Below are 13929 nucleotides of genomic sequence, written 5' to 3' on the forward strand. Positions count from 1 at the left end.
CTTCCAGTCCAATATGTCAGCTACTACCATGGCCCCCCGAATTCTGGCTCCCAGCTCGGCCAGGTTCGCCACCCAATTTTCATGCGAATGATCTCTAAGCTCGCAGTGGCAACCCAACTCAATTTTGCTGCGCCAATCCACATCCCCTGTGCTTCTTTAGCTACTGTGTCTCGCAGACATATATCCAGTCGTGCTATCACACATCCCTGTCGATCGTCTAGGCCCGTGACGGCATCTGCTCAAACCTTCGTTTCCCCAAGGTTACTTCCAGCAGTTTCACGCGCTGCCTCCAACGACACTCTGGCCACAATGGCAACTGATGAAGTCATGCAAAATGGGGTAGATGGTAGCCCCGATAATGAGGTACAAGATGCCGATCTTAAGGGTACTGAGGGTGCCAGTGAACTAGGAAAAGGTTCACCCATGGATCCAGAGTCAGACGAAGACGTACCAGTTGAGGCAGAGGAGCTTCAGGACGCTCTCACGCGGGCCCCTCCGGTCAACAGCAGCTACCTACCCCTCCCTTGGAAGGGAAGACTAGGCTATGTAAGTTTGCAACATCATTGTCCGAAACGAATTCTTATGTTGCATAGGCATGTCTGAATACGTATCTACGATACTCGACCCCGCCCGTTTTCTGCTCCCGGACCTGCCGCATTGCCTCAATCTTGGAAAACAGACATCCACTCTCGGATCCTACGCAGCCCGCTCATCCGACCAAGAATCGTCCTGATCGGGATCAGCCCGCTGATGTCGCGCGCGGTCAGGCGTATGTTGAGGCTCTAGGCCTCACAAATGCTCGCGATCTTGTCAAAATGCTGCGCTGGAATGATCGCTACGGAATCAAGTTCATGCGATTGAGCAGCGAGATGTTTCCATTTGCGAGCCACAAGGAGTACGGCTACAAGCTGGCCCCCTTTGCCTCTGAAGTATTGGCAGAAGCTGGTCGTGTTGTTGCCGAGCTCGGCCATCGCGTGAGCGTGCATCCCGGCCAATTCACGCAACTTGGTTCTCCCAAAGACGAAGTGGTGGAAAGCTCTATCCGAGATCTAGAGTATCACTCGGAGATGCTCCAGCTGCTTAAACTGCCGCCTCAACAGGATAGGGATGCTGTCATGATACTCCATATGGGCGGCGTCTTCGGCGACAAAGAAGCCACTCTTGACCGGTTTAGAGAGAATTATAAAGGTCTATCGCAGGACATCAAAAATCGGCTTGTCTTGGAGAACGATGATGTCAGCTGGTCGGTTCACGACCTCCTTCCCATCTGTGAAGAACTGAACATACCCCTTGTACTCGACTTCCACCACCACAATATCATCTTTGATTCGAGCCAGCTTCGCGAGGGGACGCTAGACATCATGTCCTTATTTGATCGAATCAAGGCAACATGGACCCGGAAGGGCATCACGCAGAAGATGCACTATTCCGAGCCAGAGCCGTCTGCAATTACGAACCGCCAGCGTCGAAAGCATAGCCCCCGGGTTTCCACTCTTCCGCCCTGCGATCCTACCATGGATCTGATGATTGAGGCTAAGGATAAGGAGCAGGCTGTTTTCGAACTGATGCGGACATTCAAGCTGCCGGGTCACGAACTGGTCAATGATATTATACCTCACGTTCGTAATGACGAAAACAGGCCACATAAGCCGCCGAGAAAAACCAAGAAGAACGGAGGCTTTGTCGATCTGGAGGGACTTGTTCCACCTCCTCGGACTGTCCCGGAAGAAGAAGTGGGTATGGGTGGTCCAGAAGGGCGGGTCTACTGGCCGCCTGGCATGGAGGAATGGCTTCGACCGAAAAAGATCGTTCGCACCAAAGCTATCCAAAGTCCTCGCCGCACTCCTTCCACGAAGAAAGTAGCGGTCGAGAATGGCGATTCTGTGCCACAGGAAGATGAGCCGATTGGAAGCGCTCCAGCTACGCCGGTTTCGAAGAAGAGGACAACCAATGCGAAGAAGCAGGTCTCCAGGAAACGGAAAGCTTCTCCGGAGCCCACTCCGTCAGCTTCAGATGAAGAAGCACCCGAAGTTCCAGAGAGACCGGCTCTCAAGCGATCCCAGAGCAGTGGTGTTCGTCGAAGCCGACGAGCAAAGAAGGTGGACTACACCGAAGATGTAGATTCGGTCTGATTAAAGAAGGTACCAGCTCTTGGCTATAACTACGCATTGCTGCGGGCACCTTGGTCAATGCTCGCTGGCGACTGGCCTTCCTATTTCAGCTCTACCTTCTGAGCCAAGGCATGCAATAGCAGAGAACTCCGACTGCATCGGGTAGACCCTGTTTTGGGACTTTCATGCGACGATTTCGTGCATGATTGATCGGCTTTGACAGCCGTCAACATGTTATCCTATGTCTCTGTCCATAGACTACTTGTACACGTTTGGGTATGTAGATAGATGGGGTTGTAAACACAGCATGTTGGCTGGAAGTGCCTATTACATGCATGCGTAACATAACGCGAGCTGCATATATATAATAGCCGAGTTGAAGGGAAATATGATATAATGTTCCTCGCAGATGCATCATGAAGGTCATCATTACGGACTATGACCCTGGCTAAACAGGGGCACTACCTAAACAAACGATGACAAAAATCCAACACAACACCTTTTCTTTCCCTGCACGATGGATGTATGGCGTATATAGGGTAAAACAATCCATACACTGAGTGCCGAGAAAGAGGAGAAAAAGCAAAAAAGATGGTCCCAGAGGGGCTCGAACCCTCGACTTTGACGTTATTAGCGTCACGCTCTAACCAACTGAGCTATGGGACCCGGTTGATGTAAGCTGCCGGGTTTTAGTGCTACATAGAGACTAGTGAGCACTGACAGCAGAATTAATTCGGTGCTTGTCGATCATCGATCATTATTTAAGTATTCGATTTCGTGGTTTGTCAGATAACTTAACGATGTTTTTCTTTGCTTGAGCGATGTCTATTCTACTTCATGGCTCAGATTGCTTAGTGACACCTTTAGGTCTAGGGTGGAATGAACATATTCCCACCAGTACCTTTGATGCATTGCACCGTCAATTGCTATACTAGTCAATGGGTGCAGCTGTAATCACACCATACTAGTAGAAGCAGCAGTATTAGCACTTAACCATCAAGCCTATTACCAGTAGTAACCAGCGAGCTGCCGCGGCTCAAAGCTAATATTACCTCGAACCGAAAGTCATCCTACTCGACGTGATCCAAAAGAGAACCAACCATTCGAGCACACTTCGCGAGGCCTGTTTTCGATAGGAAAGACGTATCATACGGGCCTATGCAATTATATGTCGAGATCAGCTGATCTGATCACCAATGTACAAGAAGAAAAAGAAGTATTAAATGTACATAGACTGGTGTTTAACATCACAGTTCTGAATTTAGGTTATGAAAGTGGATGCTCGAAAAGATGAGTCCAGACCTCAATGGTTTCTTTAAGATGATTATGCCGCAGGGGATGGAGATAGGATACTAGTAGTGGTATGCAGTAGAACGACTGTTCTGTTGTAGAAGTAGATCGAATCTGTATCTTATAAGGTATGTATTCATTTCGCCGAACTACCTATGTTACCTTTATGTAGGTTCTATGTTGCTTTGCGCGTCGTGGATTATATATATGGGATTTAATTTCTTCTCTAGACCATGATAGCGCTCCAGATAGTGAGATATCTCAGCATAAAGAACTAAAGTAGCAGGTTCAACTAGACCAATGAATATGAACATATATATCCATCCAAGTAACGTGGAAGATCAAAATGGTAATGAGCCTGTATAGGTCGAGCTGAACCGTCATAGGCTCTTCCAACCATCAATATCCCCCCCATTGTTTCCGTTCCAGTGATTCCAGAAATTTTACCATCAGTAGCGGGAGATGTCAACGTATCAAAACTTGACCAATACCCAGCCAAGTTCCGTAGAATTCCTTCTGGTACTGAACAGGAGATGTATGTAGCGACATTCCCTTAACATGCCATATCACTACCTTGAGGATTTATGGGGAACTGATGGGGAAAGTCCCGGAGAGAGGGGACAGGGTCTAATACCTAAAGAAAGAGCAGCTGAGAATCAGGTGGGCTCTTCGTAACTCCTACTACAAATCCTCTCGTGACCAATTTCTTAGGTTGCTCGAGGCTAACAGAACTAATAGTATAAGGCTTACGACAAAGCGAACACGAAACGGCTAGAAGTTAGCTACGATCACACCATTTGATGCTAGCAAAAGGCAAGTAGTATCATCAGGAATCAGGTCAATGATAAGGCAGACCTGGCTTTGTTTCGGTCCAATCAGCCGAGCATGTAGTATAGTAATCAAGGTAGTAAGCAGCGGCGCATACATAGGCTCTGATGCATATTAGGCTTTTTAATGGTATGACTGATTTCAGCCTCAAGCACATGGCGTAGTCGCTCCATCTGCAGGCAGATCTGACACATGTGCTTGATACCGTATACAGCCGAGGTAATTCAACGATGCTAGGCCCTGACAAGGCAGGACAGGGTACAAAGCACGAGCTCTAACCATGGGGGCCACGTGGAAAAGCTAGGAAGAAGGTGAGATCGAGGAACGAATGCGAAGAACGTGTGGGGGCCGCCGGGGGGATCTGTCAGCCCTAACTTCCTAGTTCGGCATCTTGCGCTTAGCCACGCCGCCAGCAGTCTATCGCGCCACCTTTCCGCCCCAAATTGAAACAATTTGGCCCCAATCGGGTAAGCAGTGCCCCAGGGAACTAGTGACCTCGTCAGTTGCTAGGGAGATTCAGAGCTCGTTAGCGAGTGGCGAAGGTGACTAACGGCCAGTCCGGCTTCGTTTTCCGATTTGTCTCTGTAGGTTCAATCCAGGCCAAGCGGCCATCTTAGTGGTGTGATCGTCTAGCTGCGCAGAGAAGAAGATTTTTCATATGCAGGTCGGAGGGGCTCGCAAAGTCTGACGGCACCAGTACTACCATATATGGTAAAAGCTCCATTAGACGAAAGGCGCAGCTTTCCGGTAGCCTATGCCGAAAGCAGATACAGATGATGATGGTTCCTCTTGCTTGACCAATGACTATTAAGAAAGAAATAGCACGGGTTCGACCATATAGGTAGATGGTGGCGGTGGAGAGAACCGTGCGCACAAGGTGAGGACATCCAGCGTCCAAAAGTTCATGAGCCGACTTCCTGATTGTAGAGCTACCGCGAGGAGGCAAAGCACACGAAAGCAATTTTTAATGCCGGGGGGTCATTTCGTGTAGCAGTGTGGATACTTTTGAGTGTTCCCCAGTCCAAAAGTTCGGCTTGCCCGGTCGCATATGCCAGCTTACCCTCGTTCAAAGGAATAGAGTGGTTGGTGGGGGCCAAGTGTTGTGCATCTTCCAACAAAGCAATGGGATCGTGGAGTTATGTCCTAGGATGAGGCTCCTTCCATCAACGGCAGTGAGTTGCACCTACTGTTAGCTCCTGAAACCCCGAAGTTTAGAGTGCAACTTGTGTGACCGTGTGTTCTTGTCGATCGTCGGATAGTAACCAGTCTCTGGGCTATAGGTCTCTAGTGCTGGTGGAATGGACTTCTAGAAGAAATGCTAGAATGAGTTAGCCATATTTATCGGCCAATAAAATCTTTCTTCATCTGCCAACCCTGCAAAGGTTGAAGCATCAACACGTTTGCTCTGATGCGGAGATGAACCGCATAACATCACACAAAGAGCGGAAAGGTCATACTAGGTTGTAAGAGAATTCGAAAAGGGTTTGAAACACACTGCTGATGTCCTAGCGACCATGCAGGCCGATGTCGACCCCAAGATCTTGCATATGCAAAACGCGGGGAAGCAGGGAGCCAACGACATCTGTATGTTAGTCTTATATGGGTGGAAGACAGGCGCATCAGAGATGGCTGTGCAGACTGAGGGATTATAGGCTATTGAGCCAGCTGCTGATGAGGTTCTCTCAGCGTGAATAGGATTTACATGTTGCACTCCATATTCAGAACACAATTGTAACGGATTGATGCTCGGTAGACCCAGGGAGGTGTTTGGTGGAAGCCAGCCATTCGAGACCCAGAGGTTTTTGGCAGCGTATAGGAGTGTGCACGAGCCGACATTTAACCCGCGTGACTTCCACTGTGGTATCAGGAAGAGGGAAACACCAAGTGTGGGATCCACTGGGCGGAGATTGCAGGGCTGGGATACAAACTCTACACTGACTCGAGGCATAGCAGGTGGGAACATGAAGCTCATCCATACCCAACTAGCTGTAGAGCTTAAAGCTACTTTAAAGCTTCTAGAGTATTCCCACCTGGCATGACCGTGCACTGTTTCACGATCGTGTCAAGTAGCAAGATGATAGAATGGATAGAATTTAGGGTATGACAACTCGACACGAGGCATTGTGACTTCCTGATTGGCCTCGAGAGCTGCAATCACGTGGAAGCCACGTGGACTCGGTCGCAACTCGAAAAGGAGGAAAACAAAGGCAATATTCTCATCTCAGAAGTCTCCTTTGCATCTCCAAGCTTTATGAATGTCATTTACCACGCACTCAGGCGTTGGAGGGATCTGAGCGACCGTGATCCACGATGTCCCCGAATTCCCCGATCGCCTGTTTAGGTAGATCCCGAGTCCCGGGAGAAGCTGCTCCTCAATCAATCACAATCACTCCATGACCAAAGCGTCTCCCATCTCCGGCCCTGGATCGACGGACGCGTCGGCACTTCTTTTGCTTGGAGGTGTCTGGTACAATTGTCCAATGAATTCCAGTCGCAATATCTGGCACCCCCGAAAACCCTTCCAAATAGGGGCTAGACGCCGTTCCCACTTTTCTGGCAACTGGTCCAGGTTCGGACTACAAAGTACGAACCTGCCAACGACCAGCTCCGTTAGGGAGTTCCTCCGTGGTGAGTGACCCCTGCTACCTTAATTTTCTTTTATTATGCTTATTAAAACTTCTCCTTAGCTGCCTAATTGCCAGCGGCCGCAGTGGAAACAAAAAATCATAATATCAGGCCACCGCTTAGGCCACGTGCGGACGATGGAGCTTCGCTGATAAGCCCTGCACGGTTGGGGCCAAGATGAAATCCTCGAATGCTGACGCTCAGATCGATTTGCTTCTGTTGGCTTCACTGATGCATGAGACAACTTCAAAGCCTCGCATCTGCGCCATAAGGACTGAACCTTGTCCCCGTTTCTCCGTCATGCGAACCCCCGATGGTCGGGGCGCAGTCCATCGAAACAGCTAATATCCGACAACGACTTAGCGCGGTTCAAAAAATTAGCTTGATTAAACCAAATTGCGCCTCGATTGCAAGGCACTCAAGGTCTGACAGGCCGGGTGGAGATGGCCGCCAATGCGCCCCCACTTACCCTCAAGCGTGGCCGGGAGAAACCCGGTGATCCTGTTTGCGACGCTAGCTAGTCACTGTAGCCGTGCTGAATTCTAGAATCCACGCCGTGCTGATGGAAGGATGGAAACCAGCCCCCAGAGTCATGGTTGGATTACATCACTAGCCAGCGTTAGGGTCTACAGCCACGATCCTCGCATTGGCTGTTCACATTTTTCATTAACTGCCCGCTCCTGGCCCCTAAATCATGGATAGATGAAAAACCCGATGGGCCCCGGAGCCAGTTCGTCGTCTGTTATAGGAATTGTTTCTCCCACGATGCCCCTGCGTGTACCAAATTTTCTGTAAAGCCACAGATATGTCCAGTCCCTTTGGTGAGCCGCCTAAGGGCCTCAATCTCGAGGAGGACAGCACGGGGAGAAATGACGCTGTCGTCGTCTGCATGTATGCCCTGGCCTTTGTGACCATTGGCTTTCGGTTATTTTCCCGGATAAAGGTCCAGCAGGCCAGCATAGGGCTCGATGACTGGCTGATAGTAGGCGCACTGGTATGTTGTACTCTTCCCTGTGAGAACTACTGTTCTAATTATACTACAGTTATCAGGTACAGCCAACATGGCCTGTGCAATAGCCGGTATGCAATCAACCACCCTACCCAATCATTTAACATGCTAACCTTCTTTTTAGGAGGACACTATGGCCTTGGTAAACATGTTTGGGTTGTCACTCTAGATGAAATAATCAACATGGTGCATGTAAGATACCCTTGGTAGCCTTCTCTCGAGGAATGTTAAACTCACATCAATGCTTTAGATACTATACGCCAACGTGCTCCTTTATATCCTCACCGTTCCCCTCATCAAAGTCTCGATCATACTCTCATATCGCCGACTCTTTGGTATGCAGTGGACCATGTGGGCTTGCATCGCCCTGTCCATCGCCTACTGGATAGGCTGCTCAGTCGCCTTTCTATGCTCCTGCCAACCAGTCTCATATTTCTGGACACAATACGAAAACCCCCTCGGCGGCTACGTCCGTTATGATATTTACCCATTCTATATTGCGCATGCCGTCGCCAACATGGCCGGCGACCTTCTCATCCTTCTCGTTCCGATTCCACTAGTCTGGCGTTTGAAGTTACGAGTGGGACAGAAGATCCAAATTCTAAGCATCTTCCTTCTCGGTGGCTTGTAAGTCAACTACAACCCATCCCCGCCCTTCCCCCAATTAACCCCAACTAATAAATAACCAACAACAGTGTCTGTGTCGCCAGCGCCATCCGCATCTACTACTTCACCTTCATCAACGACGTCGACGTGACCTGGAACCTGGGCAACGTTTTCATTTGGTCCAGTGTTGAACCATCCATCGGAATCGTCTGTGCCTGCCTCCCCGTCCTCCAACCCCTTTTCCGAACAATCATCAACCGCCGGAGCATGCCAAACCGACCCACCACAAAAGGCGTCCGCTTCGCACCTGATATCATGAGCAAGATCCACGGCGACGATCGGAAACAGACACGAGAAGATGAAGCCGTTTTAACAACAACGTCAGTACATATCGAAATGGACGGTGTAGGCAAGGGGAGAATCAGCGATGAAGAAGAAGCTATGGGGTACGATATAATGTCTATCAAGGTGCAGAAAGATTTCCAAATGGAGGAAGAGCATCGTCGATAACTTTTTTTATGGTGTTATGTTGCGGGTGTTTATCGGGCATCTTTTATTTTTTTGTTTTGATCGATCGTTTAGCGTATAGGTGGGGTTCTTTTCAGGCTTGTACATACATAGACTTACTTACCTCAAGGTACTTACCCCTCCCTCCCTACTGGAGAGATAATAAGATAATCTCCACAAAGACACTATGTTGTGTTGCAGGTTGTAATTATAGTGGAAAGTGGAAAGCTTTATATTGGAATTTTACATTGACTGCTGATACTTGAATTAGGAATTTACTGACTAGTATTTTGAGCTGAGCAGGCTGGAACATGTCATGTGTCTAGGACAAATGCTTTCTCAGTGTTTAAGGTTTCATTGCAAACCTTGGTTGCTGCTTCAGAACCAGTGACAGTTTTCGACTAGTATTTCGAATACTAAAATATTTGGCCAGCATCCAATCTGAGTGAAATGGAAAGGGCTCTTAAGGGATTTTGAAAATTTCGTCAATATGTGAGAATGGGCCGAGGCAGTGGTAGATGTATATAAACCGGTGCGAAGCGGTCACCATTTATATACTATCCACTGTACTTAGTAGTCCACACGCTAAGTAATTTTTGCGATATCAAGCCGACGGATACCATCATAAAGGATGGGTGATATGACGAGATCAATCTTTCCTTCCCTAGTACGACAGCATCATCCACATATGAAGATGAATCTAGTCTAGTCCGTTATAACTGATTTTTTTTTCCCCTCTTACTGGTTTGGCAGAAAACGGTATCATGACTTGAAAATTCAACGGCCTGGATTGATTTTGAAGAACATGAGACAGGCAATGGATATCTGCAAATAGGCCTTGCCTAAGTCATTTCCTATGCCTTCTCGTCGGTAAAACGGAGTCATTTTTCCCACCTTCATTGGCCCTCTCCCACCCGGAAGCGCTGGATCCGGCTAGCTCTTCACTCTCTTCCAGAGACGCACGTACATCTCATGCTGGTAGGCAAACCAAAAGCTCTCAATCCGCCACGGGCGGGTGGTGTCCACCAGTTCGATGTCGAAGGTATGCAACATCAGGGCGATGAACTTCAGCATTTCAACCTGCAGATTGATTGCTTTCGTCAGCGGTGATGCTTCCTTCTAGAACAGCACGAAGGGGAAAGGGCACATAGCAAAGCAAAAAGAAGAGAGAGAGAGAGAGAGAGAGAGAGAGGGAGAGAGGAAAATATAACCCTTACCAAGGCAATATTACGCCCAATGCACATGCGGGGCCCATTCCCACCAAAGGTCATCGTGACCGACTCAAAGTAGCGGGCGCGGATGGGGTCCTCGAGCCATCGCTCCGGGCGAAAGCAATCGGCGTCTTCGCCCCAAACGGCGCGATCGCGGTTCTGGGCCCGCGGGCTGATGCCAACCGCCGTGCCAGCAGGGATCGCGTGACCTGCCACTGTCATTCCCCCCGGGGAGGGGGCCCGTCGGAGCAGCTGGTAGACAATGCTGGGGTGCAGGCGCGTCGCCTCGGACACCACTGCCTGCAGATACGGCAGCTGTCGGGCCTCGTTGTAGGGGATTCCCTGCTGACCCGGTCGAGCGGCGAAGTACTCGTCGATCTCGGCCTGGAGACGCTTATATACTGCCGGGTGGGTGCACACGTAGTACAGGCAAGCCCGCATACCGATGGAAGTCGTGTCAGCTCCTGCTCCTCTGTATTGGGGTTGTTAGCCATGAGGTAAGGGTGGCTCACGGGGTTCATACATGATATTCATGGCCTCGATGAGCACCTCTCCTTCCGACGCCGGGTTCCCATTGGCATCCTTCATCTGGACGAAGTGATGGAGCATGTCCTTGCGGGTGGACTTCCCCGGGTTGGGTGCGGCGCTCTCCTGCATACGAGCCCGAACGCGGTTAACGCTCCACTGCCGGAAGTGGTGGAAGCTGTTTGGTATGCCCAGCCAGCGCGTAAGTGCAGCGGTCGTTGGGGAGGTCAGGAGCCGGCTCTTGCCGGGGTAGTGGCCCAGATTGGCCATCCAGAAGAAGCCGGTGAGAATGGCCTGGCGGATGCCCATGTCGTCGGAGCCGGTGCGGACGTGCCCTAGCTGGCTGCCGTAGGCGAGCTCGCCGACGATGTCGTAGGCGACGGCATTGGTCCACTCGGCCATGTCGACGGCTTTCCCACTGTCTGCGCGAGCGGCCAGCTGGTCTAGCAGAAGGTCGAAGCAGCCCTGGATATAGGCCTCGAACTCGAGGATAGCGGTCATGGAGAAGGCGCGCGAGACACGCCGGCGGAGGAAGCTGTGCTCGGTCCGATCCCGCGTTGCGAACAGCCCCGAGGCCGTGCCGGGGACGTCCCAGGTCTCGTACCAGTCGGTCTTGACCACCTGTGTGCCATGGCCGTACAGCGCTCGCGCCGCCGCCTCGTCTACGATGGACACCTCGTTGGGCGCGATGCGCACCACCCGCCCGTACCGCGCGTGCAACGCCAGCACCACGTCGTGCCACTGGCCCCGCAGGTAGTACCAGTTGCGCCACATGCCCGTGAACCGTGCGAGAACCGGGCCTGGGACCTTGGCCAGTGGGTGCAAGAACTGGCGGTACAGGACCAAACATACCAGGCCTGCTGCCACAGCTACCAGTGCAAGCCTGGTTGGCGTGTGAAGTTGGCTCGTTCCCGCCATGATGGTGGACGTGGCGCCAACGAATTCGGGCTTACTGCCTGGCAGCCAGGTGAAAAGGTGGCTTACCATGCTGGGGGATTTTACCGTCAAAGTAATAGGTTAAAAGGAAAGCTATGCACAGCACACCGAGGAAAGAGAATAACGGTAACGGGTAGGGCGTATTGGTCCGCTGGGAGGAATCGGGAGCCAAGTTACACATGTTTCCCCCGGATTCTGGGTAGCCATCAGAGCGAGCGCCTTGGGGATTTTGTGGCAGCACACCCCACACTCCGTCGATCACCTTCCCGCTTGTATGTGGGGGATGCGGATGTGGTTGATCCTGGTATTCGTCTGTCTATTTGCTGATTGGACACGTCAACAGGGATCGACTCCAATCCGCACAGGGGGGAGGGGGCGGGTAGATGTGGGGTGAGGTGAATCAAGACTGATCCATCCCAATTATCGGACCTGGCATATCTGCAACCCTCAGTTAGGGAATGTGGTAACGCAAGGACGTGGAGGATCAAGGGAGAGGCGGGAAGGCTGGGCAGGACTTCTTGCAGGGTGAATACATCGACGTCTCCTCATTTGGTATTGCTGATGCACAGGAGCTATGTATATCTAGCAGTGACTCATGTGAACTGGACTGCATACGGGAGATAAACTGTCTATATGGATAGCACTCGGCTGGTTACAAAGCCCCGCCTGACTGGCTTGTGCTCATTGTCGCCTGCGAAGGGCGTTTGGAAAGGACTCCGGGGACCAGAGCAAGTATTGGAATCACAACGAGAGAAAAGAACCACGTGAGATGCTGACTTGCTGAAACTCCAAGCGATATAATATGTACTCAAGTGCAATCCTATCAACAATATATACATCCCACCACCTAGGCGCGATAGTGCTGAGTGAAGTCGTACTGTAGCCGCTCCGCCGCCTTCGCGAGTTTCTCCGTCACAGCCGGATCCGTCTCGGCCGCCTTGCATGCCCGGAGAAAGTCTGAATCCTGGAGTGCTGTCTCTGGGTTCTGCTCGAACAGCAACCGGATATTCCCGCTGGACGTCGGATTCACGATGGTGTTGTACTTGGACCGCCGAACGCTGTCATAGATGTCCAGTATATCTTCATCCGCCTGGCCGGAATAGATGCCGGCGAGACAGTCGAAGAGTCCTCCCACGTCCACGATTCCACACGTGAGACCAAGGCCACCAAAGGGATTACATACTAACCGAAGATTCATTTGTGTCAGGTACGTAGGAGCGGTGCAGGAGGGAGCCAGGAGACAGAGGGAGGGGCACTTACGGTGTGCAGCATCTGCAGCCAGAAGGAAGCGACCGACTCGCATCTTCTTGGCCAATCGCTGGTGCACCTTGTAAGGACTGAAGTTCACGATCTTGTAGTCGCTCGGCTCGGGGTGGCCGGGCAGGAAGGCCTTGAACTTAGCCGGCTGCCGAGCCTGAAGCTCCTCCACGCTGAGTCCACCGACCTCTCCGTAGGTCACGCGCCAGAGGCCATCGTTCGAAATCCGGGCAGCCATGAACCAATGCTCGGGGTCGATGATGAAGTTGGAATCCCAGTCGAACCCATGCTTCTCGAAGGGGTAGTATGTCTGGTGGTGCGGCAATACGGTCAGCGCGGAGACTCATTTTTGGTAGAGGAGGTGGAGGTCAAAATCGCCAGCAACAAGGGGGCCTAAAAACCTACATTGGTTGCAACGATCTGCTTATCCCAAGTGAACCCGGGAAACTCCCAGTCCCTGAACAAAGAGCGGCGAATCTGGCTGTTGGCGCCGTCGCATCCCACGATGTACCGTGCCTCCAGCGTCTTCGCTCCGTCGGGCGTGTCTACGTGCACCCAGGCAGTGGTATCGTCCTGGCCCAGGCCTGTCACCTTGTGCGAGTAGAGGAGCTCCACTTGCGGCAATTTCGCGATATTCCGTTGAAGGACCATGTTCAATTGGTTCAGCGGCAAGCAGGTCAATGGGGTCGGATTCTGATCCGGGTCCGTGGACTGCGGTAACCCGGCCAGAATTTCGCCGTTGAGCTTGCGCCAGCACGCTCCGTTCGGGATGAAAGATCCTTCGGCTTTCATCTCTTCTAGAATTCCCGCGCGACGAAGCTCCTGCACCGCGGCGGGCGCACAGTGGGTGGCTCGGGGACGGTCGTCGAGGGCGTCAGCGGCTTCGAGCAAACGCACGGGGATTCCTTGCTGGCCGAGCATTAAGGCCAAGAGCAGGCCGCTGGGACCAGCGCCCACCACGAGGACAAAAGGGAGCGACATCAGAACGGGACAGGAGGATAGATTTGAGACTATGGGTGTATGA

General features: G+C 51.5%; 5 protein-coding genes and 1 non-coding gene across 6 annotated transcripts; 3 read left to right on the forward strand and 3 right to left on the reverse strand.

Annotated features, from left to right (window-relative positions):
* Positions 1-309: 309 nt before the first annotated feature.
* AtWU_08212 (UV-endonuclease UVE-1) lies at positions 310-2132 on the forward strand (the record flags this gene model as incomplete). Its single annotated transcript, XM_035503320.1, has 2 exons — positions 310-546; positions 594-2132. 2 exons carry the CDS (start codon positions 310-312, stop codon positions 2130-2132), a joined length of 1776 nt encoding a protein of 591 aa, XP_035359213.1.
* A 571-nt stretch (positions 2133-2703) lies between these two features.
* Positions 2704-2777, reverse strand: AtWU_t218. The gene has a single exon. It is a non-coding gene; the product is annotated as a tRNA-Ile (tRNA).
* Positions 2778-6622: 3845 nt separating this feature from the next.
* On the forward strand, positions 6623-6924 carry AtWU_08213 (uncharacterized protein; the record flags this gene model as incomplete). The annotated part of the gene is made up of 2 exons (XM_035503321.1): positions 6623-6857; positions 6917-6924. The coding sequence occupies 2 exons, from the start codon at positions 6623-6625 to the stop codon at positions 6922-6924; spliced, it is 243 nt and encodes an 80-aa protein (XP_035359214.1).
* A 735-nt stretch (positions 6925-7659) lies between these two features.
* AtWU_08214 (integral membrane protein Pth11-like protein) lies at positions 7660-8979 on the forward strand (the record flags this gene model as incomplete). The annotated part of the gene is made up of 5 exons (XM_035503322.1): positions 7660-7848; positions 7898-7934; positions 7988-8055; positions 8114-8490; positions 8559-8979. 5 exons carry the CDS (start codon positions 7660-7662, stop codon positions 8977-8979), a joined length of 1092 nt encoding a protein of 363 aa, XP_035359215.1.
* A 930-nt stretch (positions 8980-9909) lies between these two features.
* On the reverse strand, positions 9910-11699 carry AtWU_08215 (cytochrome P450; the record flags this gene model as incomplete). The annotated part of the gene is made up of 3 exons (XM_035503323.1): positions 9910-10056; positions 10194-10659; positions 10711-11699. The coding sequence occupies 3 exons, from the start codon at positions 11697-11699 to the stop codon at positions 9910-9912; spliced, it is 1602 nt and encodes a 533-aa protein (XP_035359216.1).
* Positions 11700-12495: 796 nt separating this feature from the next.
* AtWU_08216 (FAD-dependent oxidoreductase) lies at positions 12496-13886 on the reverse strand (the record flags this gene model as incomplete). Its single annotated transcript, XM_035503324.1, has 3 exons — positions 12496-12830; positions 12909-13215; positions 13311-13886. The coding sequence occupies 3 exons, from the start codon at positions 13884-13886 to the stop codon at positions 12496-12498; spliced, it is 1218 nt and encodes a 405-aa protein (XP_035359217.1).
* Between the last annotated feature and the right edge of the window lie 43 nt (positions 13887-13929).

This window comes from Aspergillus tubingensis, assembly GCF_013340325.1.
Source record: "Aspergillus tubingensis WU-2223L DNA, scaffold_9, whole genome shotgun sequence".
NCBI lineage: Eukaryota > Fungi > Ascomycota > Eurotiomycetes > Eurotiales > Aspergillaceae > Aspergillus > Aspergillus tubingensis.